The 19,949-nt window shown below is 42.5% G+C and overlaps 1 protein-coding gene across 1 annotated transcript; it reads left to right on the forward strand.

Moving 5' to 3' along the window:
• Positions 1-1,016: 1,016 nt before the first annotated feature.
• On the forward strand, positions 1,017-5,643 carry kcnj2a (potassium inwardly rectifying channel subfamily J member 2a). The gene is made up of 2 exons (XM_078938161.1): positions 1,017-1,171; positions 2,715-5,643. Exon 2 carries the CDS (start codon positions 2,960-2,962, stop codon positions 4,244-4,246), a length of 1,287 nt encoding a protein of 428 aa, XP_078794287.1. The 5' UTR covers positions 1,017-1,171; positions 2,715-2,959; the 3' UTR covers positions 4,247-5,643.
• Positions 5,644-19,949: the final 14,306 nt, after the last annotated feature.

Below are 19,949 nucleotides of genomic sequence, written 5' to 3' on the forward strand. Positions count from 1 at the left end.
ACATGCATGAAGAGGGCCCCCACTTCTTCCTCTCAGCTGCTTGCTGCATACATCCGCGCGTGCGTGTGTGCGTGCGTGCGTGGGAGCTTTGCGCAGGTCAACTCCAGCCTCCAGCCCTCCACCTTGTGGTCCGCACGCAGCACTGGATCCCCGCTGCATGCGTGACGGAAATTGGGCATGGAAAACAAACGCACGCACGCCGTGCACACTTCACTGCCACAGGTGGTTCAGGCTAAATATACATGCAGCTATAAATACCCGGACCTAAAAATAAGGCTGTCAGGGGAAAATCGAGCCGTTCGAGAGTTTTATAAAAAACAAAAAACAAAAAACAAAAAAAAAGCTGCGGGTTTGTGTTTGTGACAAATTAACGAGCAGGAAAGGTGATTTAGGTTTAGAGGAGGGGTTGAAGACAACCTGGAAACATCAGCCAGCAGATACATAGTCTAAACATCCGACGCAACCTGATAGCTCAGTGGAGACAGACAGTCAGATCATAATAAAGGCATGGAGGTCTTTATTGAATGACTCAGTTTTTCCGACGGAACACATTTTTCCAGACCCGCATTTAAAAAATAGGATCTGAAAAAAAACAAGGGCAAATAGAGTGGTGATGTGTTTGCAGGTGGGAAGGAAATTCACTTTTTTATCCCCAAGTTTCAAACTTTTTGGGTTAAAATGTTATTTACAATTCCAAACAAACAAAAACACGTGTTTCGTCTTTTTTGAAAACCAATGCCTACCTGTAGACTACATACTTCCCCGTGCACGTTTTAGATGCATATCAGCTGTTTAGAAAAACTTTTTAGATTGCACACATCGCCACCTACTTACAGGAAAAACCAGGTCTTTCGTTCCTGTCATGTCCTGTTCTCATCCGTGCAGTTACACAAAACTCGACGTTATTGCGCTTCTTTTCTCCGTCTGCGCTCCCCGCCTCTCCGCCATTGGCCGTGCGCAGAGCAGGGGGCGGGCCGTGCCGGTGCCAATGCTTTAAAACGCTCCGAGGGAGCTCAAGGCAAAGCAGATGATGAAGAGCGGCTCTCCAGAGACATGAGGGGAGCTCTTTTCCTTAAATATTAACATCAAGCGCGGACACAAAGGCGGGAAAGTAATCATTTGGATTAAATCTCTCCATGTGGATTCCCACCGGTTCACAAATGAGCTACAGGTACAGGAAATTCTGAAGTTTTCTAACATTTTTCTGTACTTTTTCATGTCATCATCAAATATACAGGTGCTTGTATATTGCAGTAGCTGTATTTTTTTGCCAGAATCTTGCATTGTTCACCATAATATTAAATAATTTGTGTAATCATTTACTCCATGACGCGCCAACGTCCTGGCTTTTTACGCACGACCTGTGCGGCCCCATCTGTCACACTGAGCCCGCCAAGATGTTCCCTTTATCTGCTCTACTAGCGAAGGGCCACTTTGCTTGTCTGCATTCTAACGTTAGATTTGTGCGGAACAGCGTGGAAATAGGCTCTGGTGTGCGCTGTGAACATCAGAAGCCCCCTCCTCGCACCTGTTAGCATTTGTCGCTGGCATTTGGCGCACTGACTCGGCCAGCTCTGCAAACGTCTCTGAGTCCTAACAATATTCAAGTGTAGCTGAGAACTTTTATGCATTTTAGGAGATGTGTGGTGCAAAGTGTTCAGAGTTTTTACATGTGCATTCACAAAATTGTCTCTTTTTTTAAACCAGCAGGTCAAATGTGGATGTTAACAAAGAAATAAGTCGCATGCATAAATGAATAAATGATCATGTGTGCATTTAGACTTTTGAATATCTGATATAATTAAAAAATAAAAATTAAAACAGAAGCTTGAGTGAGACAAATTGCATCAGGCAGCTTTAGATGCTGCAGAGATCTGAAACTACATTTTGAGTAATGACTGGTTTAAGTTCCTACCAGCTGTCATAGCAGGGATCTGCCTGCGCTTGAAGAGCGTTTAGCTCCGAGCAATCAAAAACCTTTCTTCCAGCCTGCACGTTAGCCAGAGTCTGGCTAAATCAGTCGCCAAGGCAGCCAAAGCTAATGAGAGATGGTTCAGCCCTGCTGGGAGACCAACTTGCAGTGATGAGATCCCAACAGAGAGAGATCTCTATGAGTCAACAAGCCATGCATCATACTTTAAAATCCTGTTCGCTGTAGAAATCAAGATATCAACACAATTTCAAGTAACTATTGAAGAGAAGTCGCAAACTTTTCGGATAAGGCTAACCACTTTAAGCCTGATGTAAACGTCAGAGAAGAAAAGAACAGGTTTTGTTCAACTTCTGAAACTTTATTTCCTTTTTCTGAACACCCAGGCTTACATAACCCTGCCGTTGCAATCAGACCGAAACTCTAAAACCCAGTCTAGCTCAAAACCTAAAACCTGAAAAGGCACCAGGTAGCCAAGAAAATGTAAAAAAATATATATATAAACAAATCGTTAAATCAGTGGAACTGAGTGTAATTACTGTCCTAGTGAAAGTTGAGCACTTAGTTGAAATTGCCTTCTGTTGTTTGTCTTTGTTGGTGACATTTTGGCAGAGAAAAGGAAGAACTACTGATGTTTTTGCTATGAATTCCTGGTAATAAATGAAAATATTTGAAGGTTTTAAAATATTACCGATATTTTATTTTTATCAGTTGTTGAATCGTTGCTTTAAATTTCATGAAAGCGGCTTGTCTAACAGAAAACGTGTTTTCTTCTTTCTTGTAGCAAATAATGTCAAAGGAATTCAGCCCCCTGATGAAAGAGGAGTGACCTGTTGATCCTCCTCTTCTCCCACTTCACTTAGAGAGGCTGCTGAGGCTGAAGAGCATCCCTTCAGCCCGCCTCATCTCGCCACCATTTCCTCAATAAGTTGGTCCTCAAGTGTTTCGAAACTGTTTCTCCAACGCTTCTTCCAAAAACTCAGACTGTTTTCCAAAGCAGAAGCAGCACCGCCCTCCCAGACTGAGGTGATGGGAAGTGTGCGAGCCAGTCGCTACAGCATTGTGTCATCAGAGGAGGACGGCATGAAGCTTGCCACTATGGCAGTTCCCAATGGCTACAGCAATGGAAAAGCCAAGGTGCACACAAAGCACCAGCCGCAGAGCAGATTTGTGAAGAAAGATGGTCACTGCAACGTTCAGTTCATCAACATGAGCGAGAAGAGCCAGCGGTACCTGGCTGACATCTTCACCACGTGTGTGGACATCCGCTGGAGGTGGATGTTCATCATCTTCTGCCTCGCCTTTCTCCTGTCTTGGCTGTTCTTTGGTTGTGTCTTCTGGCTGCTGGCCATTTTTAATGGCGACTTGGAAGACACGGACGCGCCAAAGTGTGTTACCAATGTGAGCAGCTTCGTCGCCGCTTTCCTGTTCTCCATCGAAACTCAAACTACAATCGGTTACGGCTACAGATATGTGACGGATGAGTGCCCTGTGGCTGTTTTCGTGGTGGTTTTCCAAAGCATAGTGGGCTGCATCATTGACGCCTTTATCATTGGTGCAGTGATGGCAAAAATGGCCAAACCCAAAAAGAGAAATGAAACTCTGGTGTTCAGCCACAACGCCACAGTGGCCATGAGGGACAACAAGCTCTGCCTGATGTGGCGTGTGGGCAACCTGCGGAAAAGCCACCTGGTGGAGGCACATGTGCGCGCCCAACTTCTCAAATCCAGAACGACAGAAGAGGGGGAGTACATCCCCCTCGACCAGATGGACATTGATGTGGGCTTTGACAGTGGAATCGACCGAATCTTCCTGGTCTCCCCAATCACCATCGTTCACGAGATTGACGAGGACAGCCCATTCTACAACATGAGCAAACAGGACCTGGAGGGTTCGGAATTTGAAATTGTGGTCATCCTGGAGGGCATGGTCGAAGCGACAGCGATGACCACACAGTGCCGCAGCTCCTATGTGGCCAACGAGATCCTGTGGGGCCACCGCTTTGAGCCTGTGCTGTTTGAGGAAAAGAACTACTACAAGGTGGACTACTCCCGCTTTCACAAGACCTATGAGGTACCCAGCACGCCTCTGTGCAGTGCCAGAGACCTCGCAGAGAAAAAATACATCCTGTCCAGCACTAACTCATTCTGCTACGAAAACGAGATGGCACTGGAAAACAAAGAGGACATGGATGAGGGCAACGGGAGTAGTGTTGGTCCTGACGGCACCCAGACGGACAACATTTCAGACACTGAACACAGCCAAGCCATGGTGCCGCTAGAGCCGCGGTCTTTGAGGCGGGAGTCAGAGATATGACAGCTCAGTTTGCACACGCAGACTTTCTTTAGATTCACCCTCCGCTCCGAAAGGCACAACGAGCTGAGCCGGCTGTTGGAAACGAATCGAACGGTACTGCTGTGAGAAGCGGCAAAAAGTCGGAGTCTGCCTCAACAAACGCTATGACAAAACACAGCACTATGACGCACGTGATTCTTGCAGAATGAATTCTCCACCGTTTCCTCATGAATGTGCGCTGCTCAGTGTCTGCAGAGAGGAGGGAGGCGGATGGGATGACTTGGAAACTAAAGAACTTTCTGTCCAGCAAGAACAAGATGCTTTCAGATTTGTTCCTGTTTTCTAGTGCTGGAACGTAGTAGAACTTGCACTTGAAGAGAAAAGTTCATATTTGATGCATTAACATAGATACTACGGATGTCTGGAACAATGATTATTTGTTCATGAGCTGGTCTCATAGTGAACAGACGTCACTGAGTGCAATTTCTGTAACGCAATAAGTCGAAGAACGTACAGAGACCTTCCTTTGGGGACGACGGCGCTGGTTCTCTGAGCTTTCCCTTTGACAGGAAGCCCTTTAGACGACTGCTCAGAAGTGGCCGCGCTGCAGAGCGGGACATGCTTGTTCATGTTAAGCGATCAGAGTAGAGAGGAATCAATGGCACCAAACTGACAGAGATTAATTTAATGCAGACCAGGGTTTATACGAGAATCTGAATGTTCTTAAACGTGCTGCTATGGTGTTGCTTCTGACTCTTTTCTGATATAAAAAAAATACCAAAGAGTGTTTCTATCCAAGTTGTGTGTTCTATTAAAAAAAAACAGCACCTAACTAGGTTTGGTACATTTTGATTTTGAAGTGGGTGTGTACAGTTGCGTTTTTATTCTTTATCTTGAGCCACATCATCAAGCCTCAACAGGTCAGCGCTAAAATGTATCGACAGAAACATAGAAACCAATATTCTTTTCAATAAGGACAATAATTCCTTTAGGCATCAACTTGATAGAGTTTAAAAATTGAATGTCCAGAGAAATCTGGCACACTGAAGGTGTTCCTTTTCTACCAGAACCAGACCTTTTTCACTCTGTCAGTCTGTGATCTGTGTCGGTAAAGTTTGAAGCCAAATGTACTGTAAGCCCTACACATGACGCTGTGCTGCACAAGACTCAACACAAATGTATATCCTGCATTGTATTTTTTTTCTTTTTGTTTTTAAACGGACGTGGAAAGCCGCTTGGATCCATGGAATGAACTCGTGTAAATGCCTTCCTACCTTTTGCAGTTACTTTATCAGTCTTCCAAATGCCCAGCAAAACTACAGAATGTACAGGTTTTTGTATTAATTTTATTATTATTATTGTACATGATGTTATATGAATCTTTTTCAATAAAATACTGGTGGGAAAACATAATCAAACTCTCATTTGCTTGCTTGTTTCCCAGCTGATTAATTATAATAAAATTGAGTCAAAGAGGCAGAATATTTAATCAACAGTCATGTAATCTTTATTCTTGTTAGTGTAAATGACAAAGATTATTTGAGTGATTCAAATCTTGATAAGTTTGTGTTTTTATGTTTAGAAATATGAAAAACTCATCTACTGGGTTGAAAGTTATTTAAAAAATAGCTAAATCCCCCAAATGAAAAGATTAAGTAGTTTAAGATGCAAAGCAAAATGCGAAAGCATAAAAAACAGACCCTAAATCAATCAAAGGAAAAACAGCCCAGGTGGTTTTAAAAGAATAAACTTGATTACAAAAAGAATTTCCCTGAGATGCTTCTGTTCAAAGTTGCTCAGTGGTTTCGGTGTGAAGCTCGGTGAAGGAAAGCGCTCTAACCTGAACATTTACCTGGATGTGACTACAGCCTGGAGAGATGAGGGGACGGCTGAGTCAAGAGGCTGCCGTGACACGGAGCAGCTGCTGCAGCTTCACTGTGCACACAGAGATTAACGCCTCTTTCTCCTGTCCTTTAGAGCAGAGTGCAGTCATCAATCTCTTCCTGTCTTCCCCTGTTTCTCTCTTCTGTCTCTGCTCTTCCAATAACAACTGAACTGGATCCGTTCAAAGCGATGATCTGGGCCGATAAGCAGCCAAAATCGAGGAAATAAAAGCGCTAATCTGCAGAACAAAACTCCTGCAAATAGAAATATTTGGATGCAGACATTTTCTAGCCCCTCTCAGAGGATCTAGTTATTTCCATTGCACCTGTCATAACTGTGAATCTACAGTAGCACCAACCTGTTTGCCGTTGATTGAGGTTCTAACATTTCAACCACCTGACCCACAGGCTTTACCCATTCTGTGTGCGTACAAGGCCTTGTGACTCTGCTCCTGCAACACCGACTGAGGCACTGGCCGTTTAAACACTGCCGTTTGCCCCGCAGCATCTTCTTCACTTTATATCTGCGTATGGAAGGTGCTATGCAAATAAAACCACTTTCCCTAGCCGAGGCTTATCTGGTTTCATTTGAGCACGTTCAGCTCAATTTCAAGACATGGCTGCAGCACTGACCAGCACAAACCATAAACCCTGTCTGTTATCACCATGCACCTCTCTACATGTGCACACACACTTCACTATGGTGAACACGCTCTGGAACTGCTGAGCAGGATGAGCACATTAAAAAATCATGAGCATGGGCGTATTGGACGTTATTTAAAAAAAAAACTGGTATTGTTTTACATTTAAATGTTTGTTATCCCTGTCCCCAGAAAACTCAGAGGACGTCCCTTCTGCGTGGCTCGAGTCCTTTGTCCTGCATGAAGGTCCTCACTGTCAGAACAGGAAATGGCTGCTGCCATAACCCAAAGATCGCCATAATAAGGCGCGCACAGCTCAAAACATTAGCGCCACAGTACTGACTGGTTCCATTCTTCTGAGATTCTCAGTTGCTGCATCACTCCGAGACTTTTTCAACTTCACCCCTAATAAAATGGTGTTAATTCAAGCCAATAAAGAAGACAGGATTTTCTTTTTTCCTAAAATCTGCTTTCTGTGGTTTGAGGGGGGGGGGGGCAGAGGTGAAAGGCAGAGAGGGAAAAGGACAACGGATTATCTTTTTTCTATGGACAGTATAGAAAATTCCTGTTTTCAAATATAAACAACATGAAGACGGTCAAGATAAGCCAGAGTTGTTTCTATCCTTCAAACACCAAATGTCAGTTTCTAAAAACAAAACCGATGTGAGTTGTGTATTTCTCTGTTGCTGTTAAAGTCTTTTGGTAAATTCTGATGAAACTTTATTGCTTGGCTGGTTTAAGAAGGTCTTTCAGAGTAAGGGGAGGAGTGTAGAAACAGCTAAGCTACTAATTCATCTAAGGAAGAACGGCTTCTGTGCTTTTCACTCTGGAAAAGTAACTTGACGATGGCTCTCGCTCCTCTCCTGAGTGTACAGCGGCTTCAAGTAAACCTGCTGATGTCAGCGCGTTCAGTTGTTCTATTTGCATAGAATGTAAACTGATAAGTCTTCAATGATCACTGGTAGAAACAGGTTTAGACTATTCAACTGACACTGGGGCAGAGATGGAAACCAAGACCTGACTTGGGGGACTTGGGACAAACAGTTTGAAGCTCATGAACAAGGTTCAGTCAGCAGATTAGGAAAAACCGAATCCCCAAAACGGCAAACACCCAGATGGCAGAGAAGTATTGGGGTTTATCTCTCAGATTGCTACACAGAGAGACGAGGCTGACCAGATCCCGCACACCAAAGAGGGGGCGGGGCACCAGCGAGCAGACCAGCAGCTCTGGCCGACAGGACACCAGGCCAAGGCAGCCAAGCCTTTCAGGGGTGGTTGGTTCCATTCTGAGCTCCTCTGACCTTCTCCTGAGACAGTTCTCACACTCCAGACCTGCAGGCTTGGATTCAGTTCACGCGTTAGATCCAGAGTTTCTTCACCACACAGGCAGGAGTACAGACGGAGGGGATTGGGGTCAAAACAGGCAAGTAGATCAGGATCTGAGTAATCAGACTGAAGAAGAGGAGAGAAAACTTTCTGCTATAGAAATAAAAGAGCAGAGGTACAGATGGGCAGGTGAACGGTGCAGGACTGCTGGCGAAGGGGTTTTTAACTCAGGCTAAAGTTCCTGAAGTGAACCACAGTAATAATGTAACCCTGGAGAACCCAAGAACAACCGTTTAGGAGAAGTTTGACTGTTTTTTTGTTGTTTGTTGATTTCATGTAGAAGAAACTTAAAAATAAAACAAACATTAAAATAATACAATTTCAATAATTAAAACAAAACAACAACCAGTGGGTTCTCCAGTGTTAAATTTTCAATTATTGTTCTTTGCACAGCACGTCTAAAAAATGTTGGTAAAAAAAATTCATTCCAGACATCCAAAGCCTTAACGGTGTAAACCAGGTGGGCAACGTTTTTATTTTTTTATTTCGATATCTAATTACAGTAAAATGTACACATCAATCAACTCCTGTGCTATCCAAGGCACGATTACATTGGGAGTTGGGTCATCTAGACCCACTAGACCAGGGTCACCAACCCTGCGCCCGCGAGCACCCCTTGTGGCGTCCGCAGGGAATGCACCCAACACATTTTTTTTAATTTTTCTTTTTAATTAAAGCAAATATTCAACAAACAATCAGGGCATGTCTGTCAACGACAACAATATCAATTCTGAGATAAAGGTAGACAAAAAAACAAATATAACTTGAAAAGATAAATCAATAAAAATTAGGGTCTATTACAAAAGTTTAAATAGATCAAATAAATTACACAATGTCTGGGCATTCTTATGATTCAAGTAATGTAAAGATTTAGAGAATAGGTTGAGACGGTTGAGTAATCCATTAATGTGAGGCTTCACCTTTAAGAATTTACAAGTATGAATAAAACGCTTTGAAATTATAATCAGTGCATTAATCAGAAAGTCCAGATTTTTGTCAATTAATTGTAATCGAATTTTAATTGTATTCCAATTTAAAGGGTTAATGATGATATTTTTGGATTTGAGCCAATTATTAAAAGAAGACCAAAAGTCTTTTACATGGAGGAGGTTTTTAGTAAACAGGTCCTGTGGCGCCCTTCATACCACTTAGTGCCCATGAAATAGGTTGGTGACCCCTGAACCTTTTTTCTTCAATGATTTGTGATCTTCACTGGTGTCCATGGATTACATGAAATCTTTCCACCTTTATCCACCTTTGTCATGGTAGGGAGAACACGTCAATGGAAGGGTGGGGTCATCTAAGAGAGCACAAGGGTTAAGGTGGTCAGAGGGAATACTCGATTCTGATTGGCGGCTGGGTGTGCATTAAAAAGTGATAACCGCACGCCTCAAAAAGAACTTCCAGTCACTTATCTTAAATCTTCTGTATCATTGCGCCGGCTTCTTTACAACAACCTTTAGCTTCATCATCTGGACAAAAACAAGCGGCAAGAGGTGAACTTTATCTCTGAACTGATGCTTTATTTAACCCATTGGGACAATCAGCATACATGCATCGCTTTATATGGCCGAATCTTGACTGCAGTGGTGGTGCGGCACCTTGTCACGTTACAACGACAACACGCCGCACCACGTAACAAATAGTCCGCTTTTTGTGTCAAAAGCGATCCAAATCAGAAAAAAACAAGAATTAGGGACTAAGAATTGGTTAATAATTGTTTCTTTTGGAAGTGACCATAGTTTAAGCGGGTTAATGGCCTACGAAGTGTGCATTATCCCTTTTTAACGCACTTCACGGAAGCAACCGGTTCAGGCTTCCAGGCTTTGTCGGCCATGAACCCTCACATAAAATATCAATAATCATCACAAACTTATTCAGTGCTTGAATTTTTTTAAAGATTTGCTTTCCTACTTTCACTGGAGTCATTTTGGCATAAGTGATTCTACTGGTGTAAATGTAATTCAAAGCAAAGCAGCTTTTACTTGAACCCCCCCCCCCCCCCCCCCCCCCCCCCCCCGGGGGCTTTGAGGGTGGGAAAGTGTGGAAGTGCTTTCCGGTCACATAATCATTTATTTGAACTTTTATTTATTGAATTATCAGGATAAAGTTGTGGGCAGGAAAGGCACTTCCTGTCCAGAAGGAAGAGTAGTGGCGTATTGTTGAGCAGCAGCGTGGCAGATTTTACAGCTGGAGGTGAACGTCTGGGAGTCTATTGTGCAGCTCTGTTTACTCCTCCTTCATGAAAACAAAAACTGTGTGTGAGTAAAAAAAACACAGCAGCCAGCTTTCATTATTTCCCTCCAAACATCTGAGATATCAAGTGTCCAAACTGTAGACTTTTTATCCCAATTTCTTTGTGTTTTCCACATCATGCAGCTCAGCTGATTGAGGCTGCTTGGGCTTTAATAGCAGCATCCGGAATCAACACCAACAATGAAGGAGCAGACTAGCTCAGAGCTGCAACTCAAACCCAATTTGCTCTCCTGAACTATAACCGGAACGCCTGGCTTTTATGGGTGCTTCTGGGAAGCAAGCCTTCAAACAGACCTGGCGCTCCAGCAGACCTGTGATCCTCGGTGTTTTTTGTCTGGCTGAAGTTAACACTTCCTGCTTCAAACGGATGCCTGTTTGGCCAGAAAAACCACCATCAGCAAGGGGAGGTTGCTCAGAAAAGATTGTCGGGGTTTGACTATTTGATAACAAAGAGAAGAACCCCACAGGAAACAAACATTTTTGTTAGACTTCTGCAGAAGGAGAGTGGGTCTGTCACGGTCACACCCGTCTTCCCCGGGTTTCCAGGGTTGGAAAACACAAAATGACACTAAACAGTACTTCCTTCATTCCTATCAATAAGAACTCTGTCTGCTGGAACAATTTTATTTTTATTTGGGTGCCAAAACTGTCAAATCAAATACATTCCTTGACATATATGGCCAACTGTCACAAAATGCAAATATTTCAAACAGAAAGTAGATTTTGTTTGTCGGCAGCTTAGGTATTTTTCACTGTTAACGACATTCCTCTACTCCAACCTGTAATAACGGATCGCTCATAATACAGAACGGGTTTCCAGGAGAGAGTGGCTTTTTGTAAACGCCTCGGATTTAGGGAAAAGGTGAGGCGGCTTGTTTGGGACTTTTGCCCACAGAGAAGTTTTTACCTTTTGTTTTGTTTTTTCAGCTTTTCCAAAGTGGTAAAAACAAAACCAGTCAATTTGCTAAGCTATTTTGAAGACATTTATGACATTTATCTTGAACTTGCAGTAACTACCAAAACACGAAACAGAAAGTGTTTTAAAAAATGTCTTAAAAAGCTACGACCCAATGAGCATTTCTAAAAAGGTGTTCTGCTATGAAACTCTCTTACATGAATGAATATGATAAAATCTGAATATACATCTACTAATGAAGCAACATATTACAAATGAAGTGATATTTGTTATAACAATTTGAACTTCCACTTTAAAAAAAACAAAACCTTTACAATCACAAAAAGCAGCCATTAAAACGCAGTTAAAGCCCACAGGAACGCAACGACAGGCCTGCTTGTGTTCTTGAACGCCACACGACTGTAAAGTTACAGAGACTGAGATGTCACAATTGTTAGGCACAGTTCAGAAACTCAGTATGAGACAATTTAAAGCTTCTAGATCCTCGTGTGTTGGAATAGAACAATGCTGTTATCTCTAAATATTGTATATATTGCCTAATGTGTTCCATGTGTAGAGATTATCAGTGAGCACAGCAATTCAATCAAGTACATACATTTATGACAATGAATAACTTTGAACTGGTTTAGCAGTGGAGGATGGAGGTGATTCATTTTAAGAGGTAAAAAAAAATAAAGAGTCAAAAATTATTAAATTAATCTGAAGGGCATCTAATGAAAATGCAGCAATTTACTGAAGAGATCTGGACACTTAATAGATTAAAAATGACCAAATTGTGCCTTCTCCTTTTGTGTCAAAGAAACACAAAACAACAGGTGTACAGCCTTAGTCGCATGTGGGTCGATCCCCTACAGGTTCTGCCGGTCTTTTCATGAAGTTTTCACTGATGTATCAGGAATGTGTCATTCTGAACCGACCAAACATTTGGAACAGCTCAAAACCGAATTCATGAAAAGATCCGTCGGCTGAAACCCTCGACGGACATCTGCGCACATCGACGGACGCAAGAAACACGTAAGAATGACATAGATCACGTATGGTTTACAAAAGAACAACATTTCATATGTGGAAAATGTACAAAGTGTCTGTGTGACACGACCTTAAGAGGAGCGCAGGTGTGTCTTGCAGTTCCCTTGATGCTCGTGGGGCCACCTCATGAAAACGGGACGTACCATCGTCCTGCATGCAGTAAGGTGAACTCTTTGTAAGGATCATGTCAGTTGCACGCACTGATGATGTACAGGTGATGCTGTGCCACACTCTAGGAATTAGTAAGCTGGCTCCTTCCTGACATAACACGAATGCAGCATGCACGCGGTGTGCACGTGGTATGTGAGTGCCCGTAGGACACGCTGATTGCCCAATTTCTTTACTTCTAACAGTGAGTCTGCGTGCAAAGGAGGTGCGGGGAACATGCACCTTTCACGTGAACAGCACTAACGGGCTTTTCAGGGAAAAATTCTGCAGAACACATTTGCATCTCACTTCCCTTTACTTCCCCTTACTTGTTTCTCAATGGTGCCTCACGACCTTTGGCCCACAGCATGTCTGTTGTCATTTATGCCCTATGGGCTCACTGGGAGGTCAACAATCTCAAAGCTTTGTGCTGGTCACCTGCGTGCGGTGAACAGATTTGTCCATTTTTCATGCAACACTTTTCCACCCCTAAGGGTCATTGTGACTAAGGCTTAAGATGAAGCCTGTCAAAGTTCCATGACTTCAACTGCACAGACTATTTAGAAGGCAAAGGCCCAAAGGGAGGGGAAATATCACGATGAAATGTTTGGGAACCCTCAAGGCCTGTATTTACAAAGAAATCCCAAACTACCTGTGGTCCTCTTTATGTGAGTTTTAATGAAGGTTCTCATTCATCCAGGTGAAGTTGAGTCGTGTGATCTGGACTTTAAGTCTTTTTTTCTGTGAACGCTTCACCTCTCATCCAGGCGGCTTCATCCGCCTGACGAAAACCTTCATCCACACGCTGCTACACAATTTCAGGGAGAAACCATGAAAACGGTGCGAGGATATTTTCAACTACCTCCGTGACAGTGAACATTTTGACTCATGAAATGGATGAGCGTCCCTAAGATGATGAAGTTTGACATAATATTTAAGAAATGAACAGAATCCAGCTTGTAAGAAAAAAAACTTTTGCTTAGAGCAAAAATACACATCAGAACACGTCTAGTTTCTATTCTTTGAACTAGGAAGCTCTTTATGTTGTCCTGGAAGCAGCTTACATGCAAATCAAGCCCTTCTGACTTCTGTAATCCGTTAATGACGATAGTTAAAAAGCATTTTTTGACAGTTTAAAAAATTGCATCATAAACAATAAGGGAGCTGAGTTTGGGCTGGCAGCTGGAGCACCACACCAATGAAGGAGCTGGGTCAGATTTTTGTCATGCAACTTTCAGAGGAGACACTCATAGACTGTACATTTGTAAAGTGTTTTCAACAACACGTCTATAAATCTGTTTTAAAAGAGCAAAAACTGCTATTGTCACAAGGGGAAAATTCCTTATTGCAACCTTCGGAACAAGCCTGGTCCCATACACACGATAAAAAAATCTGTTAACCCGGCCAAAAGCTGAAGCTGCACTGAGATTAAGTCTGCATGCTGTGCCCTGAAGGCTGCTCATATAACAGGTCTACTTTAAAGGTTGTGCCCTTTTTTCTGCTGAGACAAAAATGTATGAACAAAAAAAGCCCTATCTTCATTATTTAAAAGTAGATTTACAAGTTGAATTTTCTGCAGAATGGCAAATGTTTCCTACAGTGAAATGTGTGAACATGTGAACATCTTTGGAAAAAAAAATACACCAATTCCGATTTTGGTTTCTAGATTTCCCAAATACTGCAGAGGTTAATGAAGTTTGTCAAAACCAAGTAATGAGGTTAAAAACAGTAAAAAATGCGAGAGCACTTATGTCTTCCGGAGGAGCGCTGCGTTTATGGTTACATTTTTGTTGCTTGTGTTGGTTTCAGTCGTGTTCTGGTGTTTCTCTGTTCCTAAAGGATTCTTCTCAGTCTGGTTTTCAGTTGTACTTTGCCATCTGTTGTCCCCTTTTTGCCAGTCTGGTTGAGGCTGGACTTTTGGTTCTCCTGACTCTTCCCAAAACGCTACAAAACAACAGTTTGGTGAAAAACTGGGCTTTAATTGGGTTCAACAGCAGGCCTGTAAACAATATTTTGAAGTGATGCCGGATCCTGAATAATTCCTTATTTTACCTGAAAATTCTCAGCCTCATTTGCTGCATTTGAAGACAAAAATAAACATCGAGCAGATGATTCGAGTCCCCAAAGAGGGGTTTCCGTTTTCTGCATCCCCCTGCTGACTGCTTCACCACAAACCAAAAGAGCGGCACACGTTCACACTTCTGAAATCTCAGAGGTAACACCAAAGTAAAACAGTCGCGGGAAGCTCTCCAAGGTTTTTGTCTGTAAAAAAACTTGATTCCACATGGTTGTTGTGCAATAAAAGCTCCAGCGTCCTACAGGCTGTACGTTCCTGTCCTTATGTGCACATTTATAGCTCATTTGAGTATTTTGCCACTGATAAGAAGGTCATCTGTGGGTAGCCTGGGGATCAAAATGTGAGTTTTAAACGTGCAGAATGAACCTTTTTATTCTCACAGCAGAAATGACAGAGTCATGGACTTGAAGCTCCAGTCCCACAGAACCTGTTTTTGACTAAAACTGCTGACATTCAATGGGAAACATCCGTGTAACGTTAGAAGAAGGCCCAACAAACGTGCCACTGCGTGATCCATTACGCTTCTCTTTTCTACCTTTGATCATGCAGACAAGCAGGAATTCAGATGTGTTTATGCGCTTAACTCTGGAAGCTGCTAAGATGTACTATGACGGAATGATATCTCACAAATGACCTACTGTATGACCAGCTGGGCATTAGCATGTAGAACCTCTGAAACAAACTGTTCACAAACAAGCTCTGAAAACTTTGAAGGAAAAGCCTAAAAGCCAATCAGCATTGTGAAATATAGAGAAACAATCTACTGAGCTGCGACAAAATGATTCAACATGCAGATTGCATTCTTGTCTATAAAATCCTTCACGGCTTGGCTCCTCCCCCACTTCAAGACTTTGTCCAAAAAAAAAAAAAAGACAAAATAGATGCACCACAGCGTTCAAGAGGAGACTGCGTTATTCCTTCTCGAAAAAGCAGCTTTGGACAGACGGTTTTCTCCTTTCCAGCCTCTCAAACCTGGAACACAATCCCAGAAAGCCTTGGACACTTCCATCGTTCTCAAAACAATTTAGATCACGGCGGCTGGAAAACCAAACTTGCACTCACAACTAAAACTAGAGAAAATGCTATAAAACTGTTTGATAGAAATCAAACTAAAACATGGGGGAGTGGTCATAGTTTTTTATAGTATTGTTCTGATTTTGGTGATTTTATTGATGTATACCGTGGGGAACTAAGTATCTTAAACCTTTTTGAACTTAATCTATGTTATGTTAAATTTATATCATTTTATTTCATGCAATTTCATGTTATCAATGTACTTTTTTATTTTATCTTATTCATGTTATTGTATCTACAGTCTCTTGGTGGCTGGCCATGGTCAGCACGGGACAGAGAATGAAAATACGCTAATCCTGTTTCTCTATTTTAGAGCACTCCACGCTGTTTTTGTATGCAGTGTCCCTTTAATAAATAATTACAATACATTACAAATGTGTGTCGAGCTAAATTTATTGAAAAAAAATATGCGGAAAATGTTTTATTTCCTAAAAAAATCTGGTTTGTGTTTTATTCTTTGAAAATACAAAACTTTGCAAAAATGTTGCCAAAATAATTTGAATTTTTGTTCCTCCCATGGTTGGTGGGCAGCAGCAGCAGCAGCTTTGCAACGCCAACATCTGTGGTCACTATGGAATCGTGGACCATGTATCTTGGATGGATCTCCAGTCATAAATTCTAAGATCCAGTATGATATGTGACTCATGATGCTGATACCTTCATGACCTCCGGAGCATGATAAAAAAAATTATATACATAGATTTTTTCCTTCTTTTTACCGTGGTACACAACATGTTTCCTTCTAAAGTTCCCATGTTATTCTTGTCGCAGCAGGTTTCTTCTTTTTTTTTAGGAATCTGGTTGGTTTTTTTCAGGAGTTTTTCCTTACCGAGAAGGAGGGTCTAAGGGCAGAGATGCCCAGTTTAGTTTAGTTTAACCATTACCGATCGAGTTCTATGACTTCAAGATCTTTAATGTTTATTATACAATTACCGGTATGAAGCCCATTGAGACGACTGTTGTTGTAATATTGGGCTATAGAAATAACATTGAGTTGAATTGAATCATACCAAATGTAAAATAAGTACTGAACAATTCAAGTCATTGGCATATTTGATACAAAACACAGAAATCTACATCCAAAAACAAAACGTCGGTACCGGTAGTGACCCAATTTCGGTACCCAACCCGAGATGGGGGTGATCAGGGCACAGACAGTGAATGACCTTTTGAAACACTGACACAGCCAGTCCTTCTGGCTCAGGGAACCCATTGGATTTGATTAAAAACAACCGTTTCTCATCAATCAAGAATTTGTCTCCAAACTGTTTCCATTTCCATCCTAACATCCTCTGCAACTCTCCATCAGACGTCCACATTTCGAATGAGTCTGAGGGATTCAAAACTCCGAGCCACTTTCAGAGCCAGTCATGTGACACGGCTGGGCAGCAAAGCTGCGGATGCCATCCTTTTCTGCTCCTGCCCTGAATGAAGCACGCCTATATATTGCAGAAACGTCCCTTCCATGACTCGGCACTCTGTTTGAAGCCTGGATACAGAATATCACATCACTACATTTACCCATTTTCATTACAGCGGTGGAGAGAAAAACTAACATTCTTCAGGTAGCAAATGTAGTCTGGTTGTGTTCCCTCTAAATAGGTGCGTCTACGTTAAACATACTTTTGAGCTTTTATCATTACCCCTTCTCCCAGCAAGGGTTTCTTTGGGGTCTTCTTTAGACTTTGGGGTTTACATGAAGTGGCCAGACAGGTCACGTACAGCTCAGCAACCCGAGCCTGGCAGGGGGAGCTTTATGGTCTGACAGATGGCAATGTTGTCATATTTAGCTTAGAGGAGAACATTTCAGAATCCAAAGCTGGCACACAGCTCTGGATTTTGTCTGGGTTCTTTGCAGAAAAACAGGAAGAGACCAAATATTAAAACCAAAACCAAAGACATTTACTCAAACAAGCAGCCTTATTGGTAATGTTGGCAACACACTGTGGCTGTGTGTTTCCATACATGAATCAAATTGATGGTTTTGCTGTTGCATGTCTTAGCCAGTGGGCCGAGTAACAGAATTAGACTGGTACACATAGAACCTTTCAGCTATGGAAGGCTGTGTTATTCTTGAATCAGAATATTAAAGGTCTCTTGGTTGTTGCCATCCTGACAGGGGCGAAGTTTCTTTAACCCTTGTGCTATCTCAGATGACCCCCCCCCCCCTTCCATTGACGTGTTCTCCCTACCATGACAAAGGTGGATAAAGGTGGAAAGATTTCATGTAATCCATGGACACCAGTGAAGATCACAAATCATTGAAGAAAAAAGGTTCAGAGCACTGTCTAGTGGGTCTAGATGACCCAACTCCCAATGTTAAAGTGCCTAGGATAGCACAAGGGCTAAACACCAACCAGTCCACCAACTAAAGAGTTTTTAGAGTTAGACTAAAGAGTTGGGTCATCTAGACCCACTAGACAGTGCTCTGAACCTTTTATCTTCAATGATTTGTGATCTTCACTGGTGTCCATGGATTACATGAAATCTTTCCACCTTTATCCACCTTTGTCATGGTAGGGAGAACACGTCAATGTAAGGATCGGGTCATCTGAACCCCACAAGACAGCACAAGGGTTGAACACAGGCTGATGATTCCACTATCAGCTCTGGCAACAGAATTGAGGTGAAGAACAAAATGAAAAAGAGAAAATCTTTCCATCTGAGGCAAAGGTGGGAAACCTGTGAAGCAACGTCTGCATCAGGAAACAGCCTGCCAGTCAGTTCGTCCGATTTCCCGTAAATGTTTTTTTGCTGATTCTCATTGTTGAAGATATGCAGTTCTTCGAAACTGAAGACGTGTCTGGACTTGAACGGAATATAGTTTGACTGCTGGCATTCTTCCCACATTGATTTAAACTTAAAAGGATGAACCCCTGAGGATCTTTTTTGCCCTGTCAGGGGCATTTGTGTGGTTACCTTCTAAAAAATGTTATGCACTCAATGCTTGGTTGGGCTTCCTGTCACAAGAAAGCCTTAAAATGCTGCTTATAAACAGTGCTTTGGCTTTCAAAATAAGGAGATCAGGTCAAAGAAACATACTGATCGCTCTTGCCCCTTCATTTCATTTGGGAATGATTAGAACTGATATCAACCTTACAGTTTCTGTTGTTGCACCTGCGGTCAAAATGCGGCTCTGCAGACTCACAAAAGTTTCAGAGCCGAAGCTCAGTAGTTTGTTCAACAAATCCAGCTCTGATCCTCCTATTATAGGTCTAAAGCATCCACCAGAGTGTCCAAGCAGAAAAAAAAGCTGAAGAATGTGAGCGATGTGAGAGGCAGTGGGATGTGGCTTCAGAACACCACTTTCATTTGGAATTTTTGTGACTTATCATCACAGAGGGACAATGGAAAGCTTAAGTTAGCACAGTGGTATGCAGCAGATTTGTGCATCACCACACCTATAAACACAGAAGCAGCCAATTAGAGACGTGTTCCCGTCTTCACTACCGCCATTCACGTTATGAGAACGAATCGTTGATTCCATCTGGTTTGACTCGTTCTTTTTATAGAGCGTGACGCTGACAGCACAAACATTAGACTGCAAACAGCATCAAAACAAATCCAATCAGGAGCTTACCATCAGCTCCACAGCTGAACGGCAGAGTACAACACACAACAGGCACGTGCAGCTTCTAATGCATGCAGCCAGAGTAAACATGACAGCACAAGTTTGTTTGTGCAATGACCCATTTATGACTTTTATACAGCTCAGCCTTTCTGTGGAAATGCTAAACGGCGAATACTTATATAGCGCTTTACTGTCCCATTCACCCTCACACACTGATGCCGACCCCACCGCCAACACTGGCGCCAACCTGTAACCATCAGGAGCAATGAGAGGTTCAGCGTCTCTCCAAAGAACACTTCAACACATGAGTGGGTAAGCCGGGATCCAAACCTGTGATCAGTGGTCGAACGCTCTAGCATGAAGCACAGTAATGATGACGAACAGGAGTTTTAAAAAGAAAGAAGCTCTTTAGAATCAAAAAAAGAACAAAAATGAAAACATTTTAAAGATCAAAATTCTGAATTTCTGCATAGGTGACATTGTAGTCTCATGTTTATTTTTGTTTGACACAGTGAAAATGACTACTACCCAGTGGTGCAGAGGTAGAGCGGTTGACCTCGTATTGGAAGCAGGTTTGGCTCCCGCCTTGCTCCATGTGTGGAAGTGTCCCTTAGGAAAAACCCTCAACCCCACATTCAGAGAGCGCCACCGCCGTCACGGGATGAATGGCGGCTGCTTTCTGCTGCATTTCCACGTCTCTGTGACCCCAGCTGCACATACCGCTTTGATGATTACTTCAATAAT

Source organism: Oryzias latipes, chromosome 19 (genome assembly GCF_053564925.1).
Source record: "Oryzias latipes strain Hd-rR chromosome 19, Olatipes_Hd-rR_3.1".
NCBI lineage: Eukaryota > Metazoa > Chordata > Actinopteri > Beloniformes > Adrianichthyidae > Oryzias > Oryzias latipes.